We start from the raw sequence: 19,340 nt of genomic DNA on the forward strand, positions 1-19,340 counted from the left end.
GACCAAATTAAGTCCAGAGTTGTCAGATTAAAACTGCGGTGCAGATCCCCATCCTCCAAACGCTCATGGAACCTCCGCATCATCATGGCAATCGCAGGACCAACAGCCTCCAATCAAACGTTCTCAGGTGGGCGGCGCCAGACAACATGTTTGTTCTTCTTTTTGATTGGTGGATTACTTACTAGTTGCACTTGTCCTTGTCTTTTGTTTTCCTCTTTTTCCATTCTCAACGTTTTCATTCAATAGCTAAACAGACTTCTTGTTCAGTTTCTTGCCTTTTTTCAGAGCCAACTTGTTTTTGATGTATCCCCTCTTCCTTTTGGCTGTCTGTGAACCATGAAAAGAAACAAGTTAATTACATATGCAATTGCCTGTTATGATCGGTTATTTCAAAACTATTATTATAACAATTAATTTGATTAATTACATTTATTTAAAAGGCTACATGGTGGACCTTAAAGGGATAGTTCACCCCCCAAAAAAGATCAATTCTGTCATTATGCCAGGAGGTGGCGACAAATGAGTGTTTCAAAAAGTTTGTCGTTGAATCATTCATTTTAAAGATTTATTCACAAACGCTGATTCATCCAATAACAAAAACAATCGAAATTGACTCGCATTCAATTTTTTTTTTTTTTTTTAAATTAATATATTTTTAAATGAACCAAATGTTGTCAGAACCTCTAATTTGCATGTTATTTTGTTTAGTTGTGAATTCTTTTTTTCTTCAGAATCATAGGAAAATCACAACCTCCATTTTACACACAAAAACCAAACCAAACAGTTGATGGACACCACTGACTTCCATGGTATGGGGAAAAAAATACTATGGAAGTCAATGGGGTCTATCAACTGTTTGGTTACCCATATTCTTGAAAATAACTTAATTTGTAAGAAAAAAATTCATTCAGGGTTTGGAACAACTGGATGGTGAATAAATAACAGACATTTTTGGGAGAACCATCCCTTTAACAGGCACTTTGTGCTAAATAAATGATCAATTAATCATTTAAGTCAATCAATTAAGAACATTCCTGAAAATGACTACAAATGCCCCTATTTAGCTTTAATTCTATTAAGTATTAAAAACTCTCAAGTTACACAGTCTCACATCATTAAATAATGCTGCTGTTCTAATGGAATCTAGAGGGAAGAACCTTTTTTGAGGTGTACTTCTGCTTGGCTGCGATGTTGCGGAGCTTGTGGTCCAGAGCCTGTCGGTTCTCTTGCTTCTTCACCCTGTAGATGCGCACCAGCCAGTGCTCAGAGGTAAACGCCTCCTCCAAGTGTTTCAGACGGATGTCCTTGTTGCCGATCTCTGCGTTCCGTGTCCGGTCAAATCCAGGGGGTGTGCGGAAGTCCAGCTGTGGGAGAGGCGTTTGCTGTTAGTTTTGATCTATATACACACATTACTACACTATCAAAAGGGCACAATGGTGATAGCTAAAGGATCAGCCATTGTTGTTACAACACAATTAATGTATAGACCACCTGAATTAAAAGGAAGCACTACTCACTTGCATTTCCCCAAAGCGGTAGTAAGACATCTTGTACATCAGGCAGTTGAGCAGGGTGGGAGAGCCGGCCTTATCCACTCTAAACTCTCCCTGCGGTGTGAAGTAATCACTTTCCTACAAAAGAACAAAAAGACACCTCAAAAAAAACAGCAAATATCAGAAACATGTGAATTATGTATAATATACATTTCTCACTGTGGGCGACCTGAAAGCCCATCAACGTAACTGTCTTGAAATGTATTGTAAAAGACAGTGAATGTTACATAAAGCTTTATTAATTGCTGTAGCGGCGGAGCGTTTTTAAAGAGGACTCATTTAGAGACGCAGCATCTCAGAGAGAGTTAACGTGACAGTCTAACAGCATGCTAAAGCACAGCACACCATCAGCATGATCAAACCCTGTCAGAGAAGCTCATTCGCTCTACAGCACTGCTACAAAAACACTGGTTTTTGTTTTCAATGCCAAACCAAAGTTTTTCACATACAGATGACAACGTCGTCAACGTTCACACGGATACACGAAAACGATTCAAAATGCTGCATTATGCTACCAGGCCAGTAGTTGGTGATGTCACCCATGGACTGAACAAGTAACATGCATTTTCACAAATTCACATTTTTTCAGTTAACACGGAGGCGATAATGGTCTCGTTTTCAAAAACGTGCACTTGTCATGTAAATGTACAGGCAAAAAGAATGAACAGTTTTCCGGCCCTTAGTTGAAAACGATGTCATGTGAACAGACCCTTAGACTAAAAAAAAAAAAACTTTTGCATGATACAATACAATTAGTTCCCTTACCTTTACAGAAACACTATTCTGAGCAATAAAGGGAAATAAATAAAGTAAAAACAAAAACAATATACTAAAAGAAAATTATACATTTTTAATAAAAAAATAAAAAAATTAAAAGAACATTATAATTGCCCTTCCCTAATCTATGACTAGATATAGCACACCAGACATCTAATAAAATAATTGCTAAAAAAAATTGTAGATATTAAATAAAAAACTTGAACTAGCTGACAAATCCCTGCCCATCTCTAATCTTTTCCTTTATTACAAATTCAATAATGCAATAAAACAACTAATCCCCTTACCTTTACAAATACACTATTCTCAGAAAAAAGAAAACATTTATACCAAAAGAAAATTATAAATTGTTGTTAAATATATATGTATATAAATGAAAATTATAATTGCCCATCCCTAATCTATAATGATTACAAAAATATAGCACACTGGACATGGATTGACATTGACACTGACCCGGATATCTTTAGGATGCTCCCCCTCAGCGATGCGCACCATCCACAGGAACTTGTTAATGTCGTCGCCTGAGTATCCAATCACTCCCCCAAAGATGATCAGAACGTAATCCACATCCAAGGACTTCATTATCTCATAGGCTGCACTCTCATTGGAGGACATGGCTTTACCGACCTGCAGAAGGAACAGAATATAGATGGCGATATTTCAGTGTCCTCAAGATGGCGCTACTGAGACCAAGCACTGATACCATGTCAAAAGCAGTTCATTTCTTCTTCTACATTTAACCTTAACCTTAAACCCCCATTGTAATGTCTGTCCTCACCAGTGCTATGTGGCTGTTATTCCACGTGTTGTTGTCCACCAGCGTGGTGCGGTTGGCCATGCCGGCTATCTGATATCCGTAGTCCCACCAGGACATGACTCGAGCGTGTTCATCTGTATTCTGCCTGAGCCAGTAATACGCTTCACGGAAATCGTCCAGAATGTTGCGTGATCTGGAATGAGGAAAAATCGATAACTCCAATATTCCTTTTAAACGAGAAATAGGCCACATGAAGGTGCCCTTACCCGTCATGGTTGTATGATGCCAGCACTACACTGGGACTGGAGTAGGCGTTGCTGGTGACCCACGTGCAGTGCACCGCAAACATCATCAAGAGCATCAGCATTAACATGGTAACAATGCTTTTGATGTTGGGGCCCAAACCCTCTTCTGGCCGGTCCTGCTCCGACACGTGCTTTCGGACTTTGCCGGCCTGCAAATGCACATGGACACACCGATCAGACAAAATACAGATGAGCTAACAAACAAGCTACCCACCAATCACCATTCTGTTCTCAGTAACAACAAAGCATTTCCTATAAACCAACAGTGTCTTCAACAGGGGTCTGGTGTTTGATCTCAAACTATTGTCAAAAAGTCATTAGAGTTGTTATAATAATAATAATATTAATAATAGTTATTCAATTTAAAATATTAGTTATTAAATAGTTACATAAAATACTGCAATATTATACATCATAAATATTATAAAGTTATTAAACTAATTGGCATAAGAATAATCACATAAACATTGCAATAAACATTGTTGTTCTTTTATTCTCCTTTGTATTTCGCTTTGGACAAACGCGTCTGCTAAATGATTAAATGTAAATGTAATCATAGCTATAATAATAATAATCATCATTTTGATTTTATTTAAAAGGTTTATATTAAATATATAATGATGCTTTATTATAGTATAATAATAATCATAACAAGGACAATGATCATTTTTTATAAATATTTAAATGCATGAACAATGACAATAATAATTATCATCATTTTATATATATTATTTAAATTCATTAATTTGGTACCATGCACGGTTTTGTAAGGCAGGCTTAAAACTGCGACATTTTATCCACCAAGGGGTCCTTGGCCTGACCTTTGACCCTTCACTCACCTTATCATAGAGGTTCCCCTGATTCCTCTTGTCGTCCTCATCACTGCTGTCTTCAGCCGGTGGGTTCTCGCGCTTCATATCATCGCCCAGGTAGTGCTCAAACACACTGGAGAAGGCGATGGCTGACAGCATGCACACCACTGGGGTGAGTGTCAGCATCAGACGCACCATCACACCAGCAAAGTACACTGCGCTGATGGCATATAGAGCCACTAGGGGGCGATGGAGAAAACAGCAGTTATGATTCCAGAAGACAATGTAGCACTGCAGTGTAATGTTTATAGTTCTGTACTGGATAACTCCAGAGAGAAATCGAAAAACACGGAAGTGGGCCTTTAAACATGTAGCAACATGTCGTCTGTTCAAGTTCCCTTGTTTATTCTACTGAAAGACTTCAGTAACTCCATGACAGCCGTTGAAAAATAACAAACTCTTCTGGGGACTGAGACTAATTCAATGCATTCTGTTCCCAAGCGCCTCCACAAATTGAGATGCTCATAGCAAACATCAAAATAGCAGTGAGTGTTCTCAAGTACAAACTGGATACAATCACCACATTGTAATATTGTTCAGAATAAACAGCCTGCTGAGAGATATAAGCTCGAGAATGTTTAGTCGCACTTCTGGAGACTCAAAATTTAGGTTTTCTTTTTTACAGAAAAGACAGTGGAATTTACCCTGATAACATTTCATATATTTTTAATTCTATAGATCATTATTTTATGAAGACTTTTATAAATGAAGGCTTAAAATGATTCCAAGGTTAGTGGGAGAAATATTGTATTTAAAAAAAAAAAGTCAAAGACATCAACCGAATGACAGAGTCCTCAAAAAGTTTTAGAATAACAATAATAATATATTTGTAAAATGCTTGTGTGGATTGATATTTTGTTAACTAATATATGTAAATAAATTAAATAGTTATTAAATAAATATACATTTCATAATTATATATGTGGGTCAAAATATGCTAAAGGGTAATAATGGAACAGTTTTAAAAAGCGATTTTTCAGTATTATTTACAATAGGATCCGCATTGAGAATAAAAACAACTGTGCATCAAAACCACTCCTTTCCTGGTAAAAACGGAACTTAATTTTTCAAAAGTCAATCAAATAATTACCTAAAAATCAAACAGTTTACACCTTATGCACGTTAGCATGTCCGTCAAAAACTTAGACTGGCTGTCGGTTGGAAAATTAGAACTTAAAACAGACATAATACACTCATGGGGGCATCAATCACTGAATACTTGCGGGCTAAGAAATAATTATTACCTTACAATACATGTTTTCAAAACCACATCATTTTAATATCACGACATAGATGTCTGTCAAAAAAATAACATGCACAATACAAGGTAGTATTTACAAAAAGCAGAGGTTCAGGAAGTGAACACACTACTGGATGTTTTGACTGTCATCGCTTCCCGAGAAGAGGGTAAAAAAAAAATGGCGGCCTGAGCGGCTCCAACATGCTTTCTGTCAGAGACGATACCGTACCTAATACATAACGCAAGTGAGGAAATAAATTTGTTCTTCACTAGCAGAAATTGAATCGGAATGATCAGGGAACTGAGTGAAATACTTCACACTGCATGTTAAAGAGAATAAACGGCAATTCAATAGAAAAAAATTCACCGGGTAAGTGAACATTGTTCAACATGCTGGTTTTGACGGATATTTTTATGAGCAAACTACACATTCTGATTCTGCCATTTCTGATTTGAATACGTTCAATATTTTGACTGATCATTTGTTCATAATTTTGGCAATAGATGGACTGTTAAATGAGTGAGCTGAGATGAGTCCCTGTAATGGTCCAATTTGACTCATTTGCTGATGTAATATATATATATATATATATATTATGAACTTGACAGGTTTTTCACTTTCCATTTTTTTTTTTTTTTTTTTTTTTTTTTTCATGTTGAGATGAGTCCCTGGTAATCGTCCAATTTGACTCGTTTGCTAATGTAATATATATTATGAACTTGACAGGTTTTTCATTTTCCATTTATTATTTTATTTTTTTTACATGATTTGTTATATTTAATTACCCCTTAGCAGGTTTTAATTCGTGTTAAATAAATTAAATATGTATCACATAAATAAATAATTGTTAAGTCAACAGTCAATCTATCAAGAAATACTGATAAATAAAAAAAGCAACAAGAAAGCCAAGATGTCTGAGTTGAGAAGGTAACAGACATGCATTTTCTGTAAAGCTGCTTTGAAACAATGTGAAAAGCGCTATACAAATCAACATGAATGGAACCGAATACAGGCACGTCGTCTGGTGAATGCAATGACATTACACATGCTCACCAAAGACTCGCTCATCATTGATGTTCTTGATGCAGAACCAGAGGCCTGCTGGGAAGGTGCAGACCAGGATGTGCAGGTCAAAGAAGAAGGAGACCCAGGTGGTGGGCTGGTGCTCTGACACCGATGCGATGATGGGGATGTGGATCTTTGCATATCTGAGGATAACAAGCAGGGAGGGCTTTGTTAACTTGCTATGTAAAAAAGTTGCAAATGAAACTCACATTAACACCAAAACATCTGTTTGGCTCTTGGTTAACATGAACTAAGCTGGCACAACCCAGGTGACGTCAGACAAAAAGACACGTCGTTTTAGAGGAAGAACAAAAATGAAAGATTACAAAGACAGTCACACATCATAAATTCAATTTTAATTTCATATTGCCTTAAAAACCCATCTCAGAAATGTTTCCGAAAGGAGCTCCATTGGGTTGTGTCGGTTTCGAGAGCAAAGCGTCCACAAAATCCATATCAAAACAGCTCTTTGAAGAATAAAGCCAACTTTAGATCCGCAAAAAGCAACTTCAAACGCAAACAAAAAAAAGTGTCACGCTCTAAGGACTAAAGTTTGCATTATAAAAAGAAATGAAACAAAACCTAGTAAGTGAAACAATGTCAATACTTTTGGGCAAGCGAAAACCTCCCAGTTTGTGCTAAAACAGGTCTGCTTGTTGTGGAGTTGCGCTGCTGTTCTTCCTCTCAATTTTGCTGCATTACTGCGCTCAATTTTGGTGACTATCAGTGTTCTAGTGATCATTATCTGGCGACCTGACCTTCCGAATAGGTGCTGACTGAAACGCAGATGGCTGACTGCGCACAGCGAGAGCTCGACAGGACTGTGGGTCTCCCTGCAGAGCTGCTGCATTAAGGGAGTTACACATTTATGAATTTATGATGGGCGACGTTTCACTGACGGCAAAGAACAAAAAGCAGCCGGCAAAAAGCAAACGGTTTTGCGGCTGCAAAGTAAAAAGGTACAAACATTGCCATACCGGCAGGGCTCCCAAAATAATTGAATAAATAATCAAGATTACTATACAGGCCTATCAGGAACGACAACCTGTCCTATTGAGCGTGTTTCAAGGTCCACAGCTGTTTGATCTGTTTCACTTCTGTTTGTGGCGATACACAAATTAAAGTCCTGGAAAGTTTTATGTCACAGCAGCAACTTTCACCATACTTGTTGTAACACCCAAAATACACTGCAAGTGAGTGATGTGACAAAACTAGAACGCTTCATGAGAACTCGCGCTGAACTGCACAGCTCAAACACTTGCAGTGACAGCTTGATTGCAATGGGATGGGAATGTTCTAGCTTTGTCAGCTTCCTGTGTGTATATATATATATATATTAGTTTTAAAATAAGTAGTTTTTCATGCAGCTAAGAGAGCAAATGTGACTGACCATTTAGGTGACTGTTTAGGTCTTGATCTACAGATATAACATATCTAAAACAGCAACAAATTACTTAAAGAACAGTTCAGGATTTTACCTTCTTTAGTTTTTAAATGGAAATGTGCGAGTCTCATGAAATCTGCTGAGGAATTGTTTGGGTCCAATTTCATTTCGCTTCAAAATCAACATGATTTTGTTTATATCAAGCCTTGTTTTATGACTGATACGATTTTTTTGCATTGTGACAATTTTCTGGACAGTTGAGCAGATTTCCCCTCCAAAATCTAATTTCTAGAATACAAATACATCAATCAAACTGTACTGTAATCTAAAAAAGTATATAATTTGAACTTTTTAAAATGACTATTTATACATGTGGCTGTTGTACAATTATTTATGCTAAATTACATTCCCATTTAGTAATAAAGAACACGATATTACAGTAATGAATATTATTGGAAAAAATAAGAAAAGAAAAACAGAGACATTATGGTCATGAACACCTTAAAAAAAAAAAAAATTGTAAAGAAATGTGACCCAGACATGTTTATGTTGCATATATTAAACTTGTATATTAAGTTAACCTCACATTATAAAGCAATACATTGTAGCAGACCAAACCTAATTTTTTTTTTTTTTTTTTTTATGTTTTAATAAAATAAACAATGAGATTCAACCAAACTACTAATCAAAAATTGTGATTTATTTTATGATTCTGGGGTGAAATATGACCGAGACATTTCTTAAAGTCCCCCTGTAGTCAATAATTGTATCCCTTAAAACTCATCTTTGACCACCAAAATGACATTTAAACAACATATTTGTATGTAGAAGAGAACAAGGCAGATTTCAAACTGTGTTTTTGGTTCACTGCAGTTTTAAGGAGAAAATACTCAGCAATGGTGTTTGTCTTTAAGCATATTTGAAACGCCACATAGACATATAAACATTAAAAACTTGATTTTCACCACAGGGGCTCTTTTGTGAGATTAAACTAAATTCTATTAATCCCTCCCAAAAATGTTATTACAATAACAATTTCAATTTGTCATAACGGCATAAAATTTGCCACATGCTTGTGCACTAGCAGCGGGGTTTCATTGGTGGTGTGAATGAATATCAACTGAATGCAGATATAAATCACGCTACTTGAGCCTGTGACAAAATCAGCTCTTTTGTTGTTAAGCCATTTAACAGGGTGTGCTAACGAGCTATTAGCAACTCACTTGTACGACCGAGCAGCAAAAAAAAAAAAAAAAAGTGTTCAGAAATAGTTTGTGTAAACTATTCAGCATTCTTACCCTGTGTCCCAGAGAGAGTAAAAACGCCCACTCCAAGGAGCAATGTACCCTGAAAAGCACAAGAACACAACAGAGTGATTAAACGATAACAGGCACACGCAAACCACCCGACCATTACTGACTCAAGAGCACTTTCAAGCAGCTTCTGAGGCGCTGATGAGCTTGGACTACGTCCAGTGAACCTTAATACCACACATATAGCCAGCAACATTTTCAATTAATCTGCACCGCGAGACTGCGCTCAGTTTGAAAAGCAGTGTGGCGAGCGGAGGGAAGTGTTTAATGAGATCTCAGAGGCCTTCTGCAGACGAGACCCTGCAGCAGAAAGATTAATGAAAGCCTCGGGTACGACGGGAATACAAGCAAATCACCCTGACTTCATATATGCCGGCAGAGGTGTGGTGTTAAGAGGCTGAGGTCATGAAGTCACGCTGTATTCAGGTGAGAAGGCAGAGAATTGGATGCGATGACGTGGATGTTTTTCTTTTTTCTTCCCTCACTGAAAGTTGTTTGGTTTGGATGATTTAGACAAGGGTGAAATATAAAAGAGTTTGCCATCTCAATGCCATCAAGGGTGATATGTTGAAGGAGGGGAAAAAAAAGTGTTTCATAGTCCATCAGCATTGTGTCCTCTAACTGACAAGTAAACAGCACTGGACCTTTTTTAATATTACACTGGAAAAAAACCCAGCTTTTTATACTGCAAATCAGTCACGCAGGGCGACAATTTATTATGGTGCAATCTATTTACTGACAATCTTGCAAAATAGTGGGGCATAAAAAAAAAAAAATCTTCCTATGACAGTTATGACCTTTCAATAGAGAGTGGGGTAAGATATGTCAGTGGATAAATCTGTGCCAGACCCATCAAATCAAAACAGGCATCATTTTTAACATGTAACCAAATATTTATATAGGCCTCACCATAATCAGTTTACAAAATTGATAATACAGCTTTTTTTTTTTTTACATTGATAATAATAAGAAATATTCTTTGAGCAACAAAGCAGCATATAAGAGACTTCTGAATGATCATGTGACACTGGAGTAATGGCTGATCATAGAAAAAAAAAAACATTTTAACATAACTTTTTTTGTTATAACTTTTCTATTTTAATATATTTCCTAATATTACTTTTTTCCTGTATTTATCATCAAATAAATGCAGCTTTGGTGAGAATAATCTTGCGACTCATACAACTAAGATTATTAAAAATCTTAACGACCCCAAACGATAGTATAAATGGTTCACATTCCCGAATTACAAATTTTTAAAAGACCATTCAAAAAGGTTGAGTGGGTAAGGCTATCTTTTTTTCTCCATGTTTGTATGTAATAGATGATTTCTTCTATTTCAGGATGTTTGCTATCATCTGATATTAGAATATTAATTTTTACCTCTCACTTCTCCTTGCCCAAAAGGATGCACAGTTTACCCCACTCTCCCCTAACTGATATCCAAGCAAAGACCTATTTTAAGTCAACATTTTTGGCAGAAAAAAAAAGAAAAAAAGTCACATTTGTGGCCAAAGTTCAGTTTGAAAATGAGTTCAAAATTCAATTTTTATTCAGAGATTTTAAATTGTTCAAATGAAATGCAGCTGTAGTAGAGCTGGGCGATTTTTTCCCCTAAAAAAAAATCTGCGATTTACGATTCGATTCGATTTTTTTCTATACATTTTCTATAACTCTGTGTTGAACTGATAATCACTCTTTTGTGTGTTAAACACAATCTACTTAATACAGAAAACTTCATTATAAAGAAAAACAACAAATCCAAAAAATATATGATCATAATCTATGACAAAAATGCTATTATAAACTAGATTAGTAGATAATTCAGCAGTAAAATTTAGTCACAAGTGCACAATAATTGTATAAAATCTGAACATTTAGTGAAAAAAACATTTAGTGGGGAACAAATAAGAGCACTAAATCTGGTAAAATGTTACACATTGCTCTTTGTATTGTTGTAAAATACATTCATGAAAAACAAGATAACAAAAATCAAAAAGATCAATTATTATATAGCCTAGTCTACTATAAAATTGAGACATGTTTTAAATGTTTAGCACAGCTATTTAATGAGGCAGCAACATATGATAAGATAGGACAGAACAAGAAAGGCTATTAATAATCTCATTCCGCAAAAGTATTATGATATGAAAGGCTCCAATACAGTGCGGCACAAAGCGCTTATGCGCATCCCGAGAGCAGAATGATGCGCTTGAAGCAACACGGAGTCACAGCGCGCTGCGCGTCGAGTCCGCATTGAAAAGTTCAAAGCACAAAGGAAATACATATTGATGCGTAGTGTATTATACAATATCTATCTATGCAATCGTTTATTGAGCCTTTTCTTTTAACAGTTTTAAATTTCAATTACTGTGCGAGTGAAGAACAGTTATAGTGCTCTGACTCTACTCTAGTGTTGTGATCTAACCGACACCCGGTAGAAAGTAACATGATTTAGTTACAGCAATAAAGTCCAGCAATATAAAGTTGTTTTATGCGAAACCATAGACCTTTATCTACAGATCAAGTATAATAATAGTAACATTGAATCATCTTAGAGAGAGTTTCATCGTGTTGACTGTCGTACCCGAACTGCGCCGCAGGGAGCGTGCTACGGAAACCCTGAAGGAAGATTTGGCGAATGCAAAAATGTATGTACGCTATATTGAAGAGGGGGAGAAAAACAATCTAAAAAATCGATTTTTTTTAAATATGAATCGATTTGACCTACCAACTCGATTTTAAAATCAAATCGATTTTTTTCCCAGCCCTAAGCTGTTGTCCCTTTGCACTCACCTGTGTAAGTCAGGTAAATGACAGTAAGGAAAACCACCCCTGCAGCCATAGAAACGCCCAGAAAGAACAGTGTCTGGAACTCCTGCCTGGTCAGTCTGTCCTTCAGATACTGCAGAAAGGCGTAAGCCTGAAGTAAAGCAAATACACCTGCAAACGCAAATGATCCATTAGCCCATTTACTTAACTCTCACACACGGTCATGAAGTACTGCTGCTGATTGGATGTGATGTAAATGATTGCCCTCATGGCTTTATGGATTTGAGTTGAGAGTGCTGCTTTTAAATCAGTGTAAATGAGCAACAGTTAATGAAGAATGGAGGCAAACCGGTCTTACCTGCTGCAGCCATGTGCTCGCTCGTCCTGATGGGCTGGAACCCTACGAAGGGGATCTGCATGGACAGCACCAACCCCACTATATAAAAGGTGCTGTAGGCTGAGATAAAAAGAAGCAAAGAAAGTGAGAATAGCCCTAGATGGTCATTGCGTCTCAAAAAAAAGAAAAGAAAAAGACTTAAGACTTTTCTTATGTGAGCACTTAAAAGGATGGGTCACCTAAAAATGAAAATTCTGTCAATATTGACTTACGTTCCAACCCCGTAGGACTTACTCTTTTCAGTGGAACACAAAAGGAGTAATTCTGAAGAAAATGTCCCAGTCGCAGTCTTCCATGCAATTACAACGAACAGTGACTGATGGTGAGTCTGTCAAGCTTAAAAAAAAAAAAAAAAAAAACACGACACAAAAGCACCATAAAAGTAACTTGAATTTGGTCTATAAAACTTTATTTCCAAGTTTTCTGAAGACTTGAAAAAGTTATGACTTTAATCTTAGCCGGTTCCTCAGATAAAGCAATTATATGGCTTTAGAAGACATGGAATCTAGAGCATCAGTCAGCTTTTATTGTGCTTTTGCATTCTTTTAAATGCCTAATTTACCAAAACTGCAGAGAAAATAGCGACCAGCTCAATTCTTCAAAATATCTTCTTTTCTGTTCCACATATATACACAAGTCATGCAGGTCTAGTACAACATGAGGCAGAGTAAATGACAGTATTTTCATTTTTTGGGTAAACTATCCTCATCCCTGAGACCAATTGATTATGTTCCTCGACTGCAAGTCACTTCTGCTAGATGCATAATGTAGACTACCATTCAAAACTTCAAGAGAGTCAGTAAGATTTTTTGGAAAGAAATTAACACTTTTATTCAGCAAGGATGCATTAAATTGATCAAAAGTGACAGAAAAAAAAATACATTAATACATTTACAAAAGATTAAAATTTCAAACTTTTTATTTATAAACTAATCATGAAAAAAGGTAGACAAATTTCCACAAAAATATTAAGCAGCAACTTGTTTCAACATTGATAAAGAAACGTTTCTCGAGCAGCAAATCAGCATATTAGAATAATTTCTGAAGGATCACGAGGCACTGAAGACTGGAGTAATGATGCTGAAAATACAGCTAGCTTTGATCACAGGAATACAATTATATTTCACTGTTTTAAAATGTAAAAACAAAAACAATAGTAATATTTTCCATATTACCGTTTTACTGTATTTTTGATCAAATATGCAGCTTTGGCGAGCATTTGAACAGTAGTGTAATACTTAATTCATAACCATGTTTAAAGAAAAAAGGTTCACTTTGCACTCTCCTAATGCAAACGCTCCAAATCCTGCATTAAGGCACTTAATATTGTTAGTTCCTTATGATTAATTGCCTGTGTGTTTCCCCATTTGCAAATTGCTAAGAGTCTCTGCAAAGAAAACAAATGAAAAAGGTCTCTTTAAAGCACCACCAAAATTTGCAACGTATGACTTCTAACTGACATGAAGCTATTTAATGAATTCCTGATGGTCCTGGATTTACATTGAGTGTGTTTACATGTTCTTAACCCAATAATGCTTTATAAGCAGACAAAGCGTGTGGTCATCTAAATGATTTAAACAGTTTTCCTCTATCTAGGTCATAAACAGCTTAAGAATAAATCGATCGACATACCCCGATTTCTCCCGCCATGTAAACACCTTAACCTGCATTCTGTCGGCTTATTGAAGTGTGCATGTGTGATGTGACAAAAGCATTCTTATACGGCAGATTTAAGCACATCCAGCCACAGCGAGTGTTTCGCGGTAGTGTAGGAGAAATATATCGCAAACTCCGACTTTTTCTTGACTCAAGAAATACCTCATCGCATGCAGCCAAAGGACGAGTGGTACAGTTGTAGAAACTTCAAATACGAGAGGAGAATGAGTGCAAGTTTCCTGCTGACATTCTGAAATACTCTGGGGTTTTTAATGCTTTATTTAACATCACAACTCACATATTAAACAGAGTAAAATACATGCTAACGTTTTGAAATCACCACAGGGCAACAGCCTGTTTTATCAATACAGTCTTGAAAATGCGGTTACTTGCATTGCATTACCAAGAAAAGGCCACTTAGAACTTAGTTTAACAGACACAAAATCAAGAAATAAGCTATTTTAGTGCACAATATACATATATTCCTCCATTTCTAAACCAGCTATCATTGTGTTTCCAACCTGTCCCCATATTATCCAAAGTGACAAATACTGCACGATAAAAACAAAACGGTGAGAAAACACTGACACGCCAGTGATGGAGAGCAGACATTCTTAGAAGAATGGGAACCGCAACAGTCTGTCACCTGTGCGATACTTGACTGACAGCTCCGTGAAGTGGACCCCTACCTGAGAGACAGGTGTTGACAGCCTGTCAGAAGAGAGGTCCAGGTATGAATGTGGGTACATGAGATGGCGATACAGCTGCGCAGTAGAGGAAACCGAAGCCGCTTGTGACAAAGTGACTATGAGCTGTCAGTCTTTGAGAAGCATCAATTAAGGGCCAAACTGGAACATGTTCACTCCAAAATAGGATGCTCTAATGAGACAATACACACATAGCCCTCCAGACACACAAACACTTCCTCATTCATGGACAGCTGACAGGCTGTTTTGTGAAAGAAATAAAAAGAAAAAACCTCTGAAAAGGAGGTGGTGAAAAGCAGCGATTAAATGGGTTGATTTAACTAGTGACAAAATATTCAGGGTCTAGAGTTAAACAGGACGTTCTGGTTCCCTACAACAGGGACTCCCTGGAAGTGGAACAACAGACCAGAAGAGACTTTTCCCTCTTGCATCGGCACCTATAACGGGAACCCTGTGGTGACGTAATCTAGTTTGTGTCGTTTCTGTGCATGACACAATAGTAGCAACACCAAGGACAATGTGGAAGACACTCTTTTAGATATTTTGTTGGTTTTGTGTTATTAAGATGAGACATGGATAGGTGACATGCAAATCGAAAGAGCGGGGAACATTGACAACTCAAAATCTCTTTGGATAACGTCAATACACTCAAAACTATTCTGACATGTTGGACTACTTCTGAAGTTTCTGAAATGTGCATTACTTCCTGCAGTGGGAAAGTGGCTAAATTCTCACCGAGCCATATTATCTAACTAAAATCTGGTCCACATCACAACTTATTCTGGCCAAATTAGACACCTAATTAAACAGGAAGAGACTGTCAGACAGCATGTAAAAACAAAAACCATGATTTGACGCAGGTTTATCTAAGATGTAAAACAACAGTGCAATAGCATCAGCTTAAAGTCATGGGTCTCTAAAGTCCTGAAAAAAAGTTCAGATTTTGATGTAATGACTACCTCAAAAAAAAAAAAAAAAAAAAAAAAAAGTACATCAGATCTACTTGTCAATAGGGCTGGGTATCGTAACAAAATGTTCGGTACCGATACCGATACCGATACCTTGACTTCGATACCGGTTCCTGAACGATACTTTTTTCGATACCAATTTTATGTAACCAGGTTTTACAATATAACATTACCTAATTTTTTTTTCAGTTTGTTGACTTTTTTACACTCATATTTTGAGTATGTAAAAAAGCACCAATGCTAAAGTTTTCTATGTTTCCTAATCATTTAACAACATGTATTCTTTACTTCAATGAGCTCATTGTTTCTGCTTTAACTTAATGCATTAATTAACGATGAAACTGAATGAAAATTAATTGAAATGCATTACACGGTCACCTCTGATAACAGATCACTCTAAATTGTAATTTAGACATGCATTTTCTGTAAAGCTGCTTTGAAACGATATGTATTGTGAAAAATGCTATACAAATAAATGTGAATTAAATTAAATATAGGCTACTGGGGGGCGGGATATATACCTGCACGTGAAGCTTGCCGCAAAGCACTGGCAAAAGTAGCCTAATGATTATGGATGTGGAAACAATAGCAAGGAGATATTTTAATTGTTTATTAATGAACAAGTGTTTACTAATGGTGTGTTCACACCGAACGCGAATTTAATTATTTGTGCGAGTAGATTACATACATAGTCAATGCAAAGACGCGAATAGACGCATCATTCGCGCCGGGCGTCGCGAATGACGCGAATTGGACGACGCGTTTGCCGCGAACGTCTTCCGCGCAAGTTGAAAAATTTGAACTCGAGCTGAAGATTCAAGCGTCGAACTAGACGCGATAGACGCGTATTTGACGCTCTATTCGCGTTCGATGTGAACACCATTACTCTCAAGTGTGTTTTGTGCGCTTCAGTGCCTAGATTTACCGTGTTGCCGGTCTTGGCAGCAATGATCTTGTCGAAAATATTGCATCGCGTGCATCTGGCATCGAGTCTGGCACATAACATAGGTACACTTTGGATCATTTCCACATATTTTCTATCTATCTGGGTTGGGACGCACGCTTACACACACACACACACACGCACACACACTGCAGCCTCACGTGCGACGAGCCGCGTCTCTGGGCAGCCGCGTAAACTAGTGTTTTTCCGCCACAGCCAATCATGCTGCATGCTTATTGTTTCACTGACGTTGACGAGATTAACCACTTAGGTACCGAAATGTGGTACCGAAAAACAAGACATGTTTCGATACTCGGTAGTATCGAGGCAATTCGGTCGGTACCTAAAAAGTACCGAACTCGGTACCCAGCCCTACTTGTCAATATCTACACTACTGTTAAAAAATTCAGGTCAGTATTTATTTATTTATTTTAAGAAATACATAGGCCTGCTTAAGCAAGGATGTATTAATTTGATAAACAGTTACAGTACAGACATTAATAATGTTACAAAAACTGTATCATTGTTTCACAGGAATAAATTTCATTTTATAATGTTAAAATTTGTCTTGTCCTTTTAAATTCTAATAAAATTTCATAATTGTACTGTTTTTATTGTATGTTTTATCAAATAAATGATTTCTTGGTGAGCATAAGAGACTTCTTTCAAAAACATTTAAAATAATCTTACCAACCCCAAACTTTTGAATGATAATTTAGTTTGCTTATTACTGAGAGCCTTAAACAAAACTCTGAATATCTTGATTTGATGTTATTAACCTGGAACACCAACTTTGGAAACCATAGAAAGTCAAGTATCACCCAGCCAATCAGTTTGGACATGATTTCCAGATAGTTCTAGCTATTTTTGAGGGCAAAATATACATTAAACAGTCTTTAAACTGTTAGCTAGCAAAGAAAACGTCACTCTAGGAGGAGACACGGTGAAACAGAAATGCAATAACCAGATCCCACTGGTTTTACACCATTCTCCATCCATCTCTGAACATGACTGCTGTTCTTTGTTCAAGCACTGGCCCCATAAACCGAGAGCAGTGCTACTTAATCTAATCAGTATGATCTATTAGGAGAGGTAGCAGTGATACTCATGTGGAGTCGGGCCATGGCAAATATGTAGTGGGACCTGCGGCAAGTGCAAAAACTTTCCAAAGCGGAGACAAACTGAGCTAATACCCAGCATCCATCAGTAGTGCATTTCGCACAGGGCAGCTGCGCAGAGTGTGAGAGGCTAATAAAGATTTAAACAAAATTAGCCCAGTGGCACAAGGCCTCATTCTTTTATCAAAGTGCTCGCTTAGTAGCCTCACAAAAACATTGCACCTTTAATTATTCATCCACTTAAAAAAAATGGCATAATCTGTCAAAGACAAAGAAGGACTCCAAAAATTACTCTTTGCTCTTGAAGGAAAAGAACTGGTGTCTTTTTTTTCACTTTGCAGAAGTGACAAGCTTATTCACGCTAGCAGAGGACCTAATTCACAGTTAGCATGTTGTTTTGTCATTTAAGACTGCGGATGTGGAGCCAAAGGTTTTTTATGCAACATGAAGATCCATGTACCCTCTGAACAGCGCTGCTTATGATTGGTTGTAAAAAAAAAAAAGGAAAAAAAGTAAAGTGGGCGGAAAGATTGTCATTAAACGTCAACTTTAAATGCTGCTGTCAATGTGAAGATAGACGAACACTTCGCAACCACGACTGCGCAAGAGTCTCAGCATTTCCAAATCAAAAAGCAAGTGGGAAAAAGCTGGTTCACGCTTCATTATTGTGCGGGAGAAGCACTACGCAGCGTGATTGTGTGGGCGATGAAGTGTGTACTTCATACAGGAACCAGAGACGCTCACACAAACATACACACAACACAGGTGACTCACCGATGTACAGTCTCCTGCTGAAGCGCTGCATAAGGAGCAGCACGAAAACATGGAGGGGAATCAGGTTGATGATGAAGACGTATCCTCCCCATGCAGACACCTGCAATACAAAACACGTCGTGTTTCACACTTCCAAATATTGCAATATTTTAACTCATGATATTGTATCAGTTTTCACATTAAGAATCATTTACATTTTTAGATAAGCAACTAATACTTCAACATACTAATAATGATGTGTATTGGGTATTTATGTTATGTATATTAATCTTCATAAGTATATGAAGTTTAATTCACATTTTGAATAATAAGAAAAACGTTTAGTCTTACAATGTGTACAATTTATTGTCATTTCAGTATACTTTACTCTTACTCAGAGTAAAACTGACTGACTGAAAAATGAATGAATGACATTGACAAAAATATTACATTGTATTTAACAACAGTTGTCGCAAAGCAAAAGCATGAGGCTGTCAACGCTGGATGAGACAATGATTGTTGCAAATCCATTTGTTCTTGTCAGAAGTAGTGTGAGCGCTTAAAGTAGGTTGGGGCATCAGTTTACTGTCAGGGATTTGTCGTGTTGCGCTGCATCCAGTGTAGACAGCATCACCGATTATAATGGGTTCTACTGTCTTGTCGCGTCCGGTGTAGACAGTGTTAAGAGTTTAGAGTCAGAGGAAAAACTGACTAAAATTAATGAATGACATTGACAAAATATAAAATTTGATATAA

At 36.9% G+C, this 19,340-nt stretch overlaps 1 protein-coding gene across 1 annotated transcript in view; it reads right to left on the reverse strand.

Moving 5' to 3' along the window:
- Positions 1 to 214: 214 nt before the first annotated feature.
- stt3b (STT3 oligosaccharyltransferase complex catalytic subunit B) overlaps positions 215 to 19,340 on the reverse strand; it is a 58,792-nt gene continuing 39,666 nt past the window's right edge. Inside the window, exons 5-16 of the mRNA XM_056256932.1 lie at positions 18,606 to 18,705; positions 12,401 to 12,499; positions 12,067 to 12,213; positions 9,256 to 9,304; positions 6,562 to 6,716; positions 4,235 to 4,446; positions 3,357 to 3,544; positions 3,112 to 3,283; positions 2,787 to 2,960; positions 1,518 to 1,631; positions 1,158 to 1,364; positions 215 to 327 (exon numbers count right to left, since the gene is read on the reverse strand). Coding sequence (XP_056112907.1) covers positions 247 to 327; positions 1,158 to 1,364; positions 1,518 to 1,631; positions 2,787 to 2,960; positions 3,112 to 3,283; positions 3,357 to 3,544; positions 4,235 to 4,446; positions 6,562 to 6,716; positions 9,256 to 9,304; positions 12,067 to 12,213; positions 12,401 to 12,499; positions 18,606 to 18,705 — 1,698 coding nt within the window. The 3' untranslated portion in view covers positions 215 to 246. The remainder of the gene's footprint in view (positions 328 to 1,157; positions 1,365 to 1,517; positions 1,632 to 2,786; positions 2,961 to 3,111; positions 3,284 to 3,356; positions 3,545 to 4,234; positions 4,447 to 6,561; positions 6,717 to 9,255; positions 9,305 to 12,066; positions 12,214 to 12,400; positions 12,500 to 18,605; positions 18,706 to 19,340) is intronic.

The sequence above is a fragment of the Rhinichthys klamathensis genome, unplaced genomic scaffold (assembly GCF_029890125.1).
Source record: "Rhinichthys klamathensis goyatoka isolate OS25496 unplaced genomic scaffold, OSU_Roscu_1.1 h1tg000006l_1, whole genome shotgun sequence".
Lineage (NCBI taxonomy): Eukaryota > Metazoa > Chordata > Actinopteri > Cypriniformes > Leuciscidae > Rhinichthys > Rhinichthys klamathensis.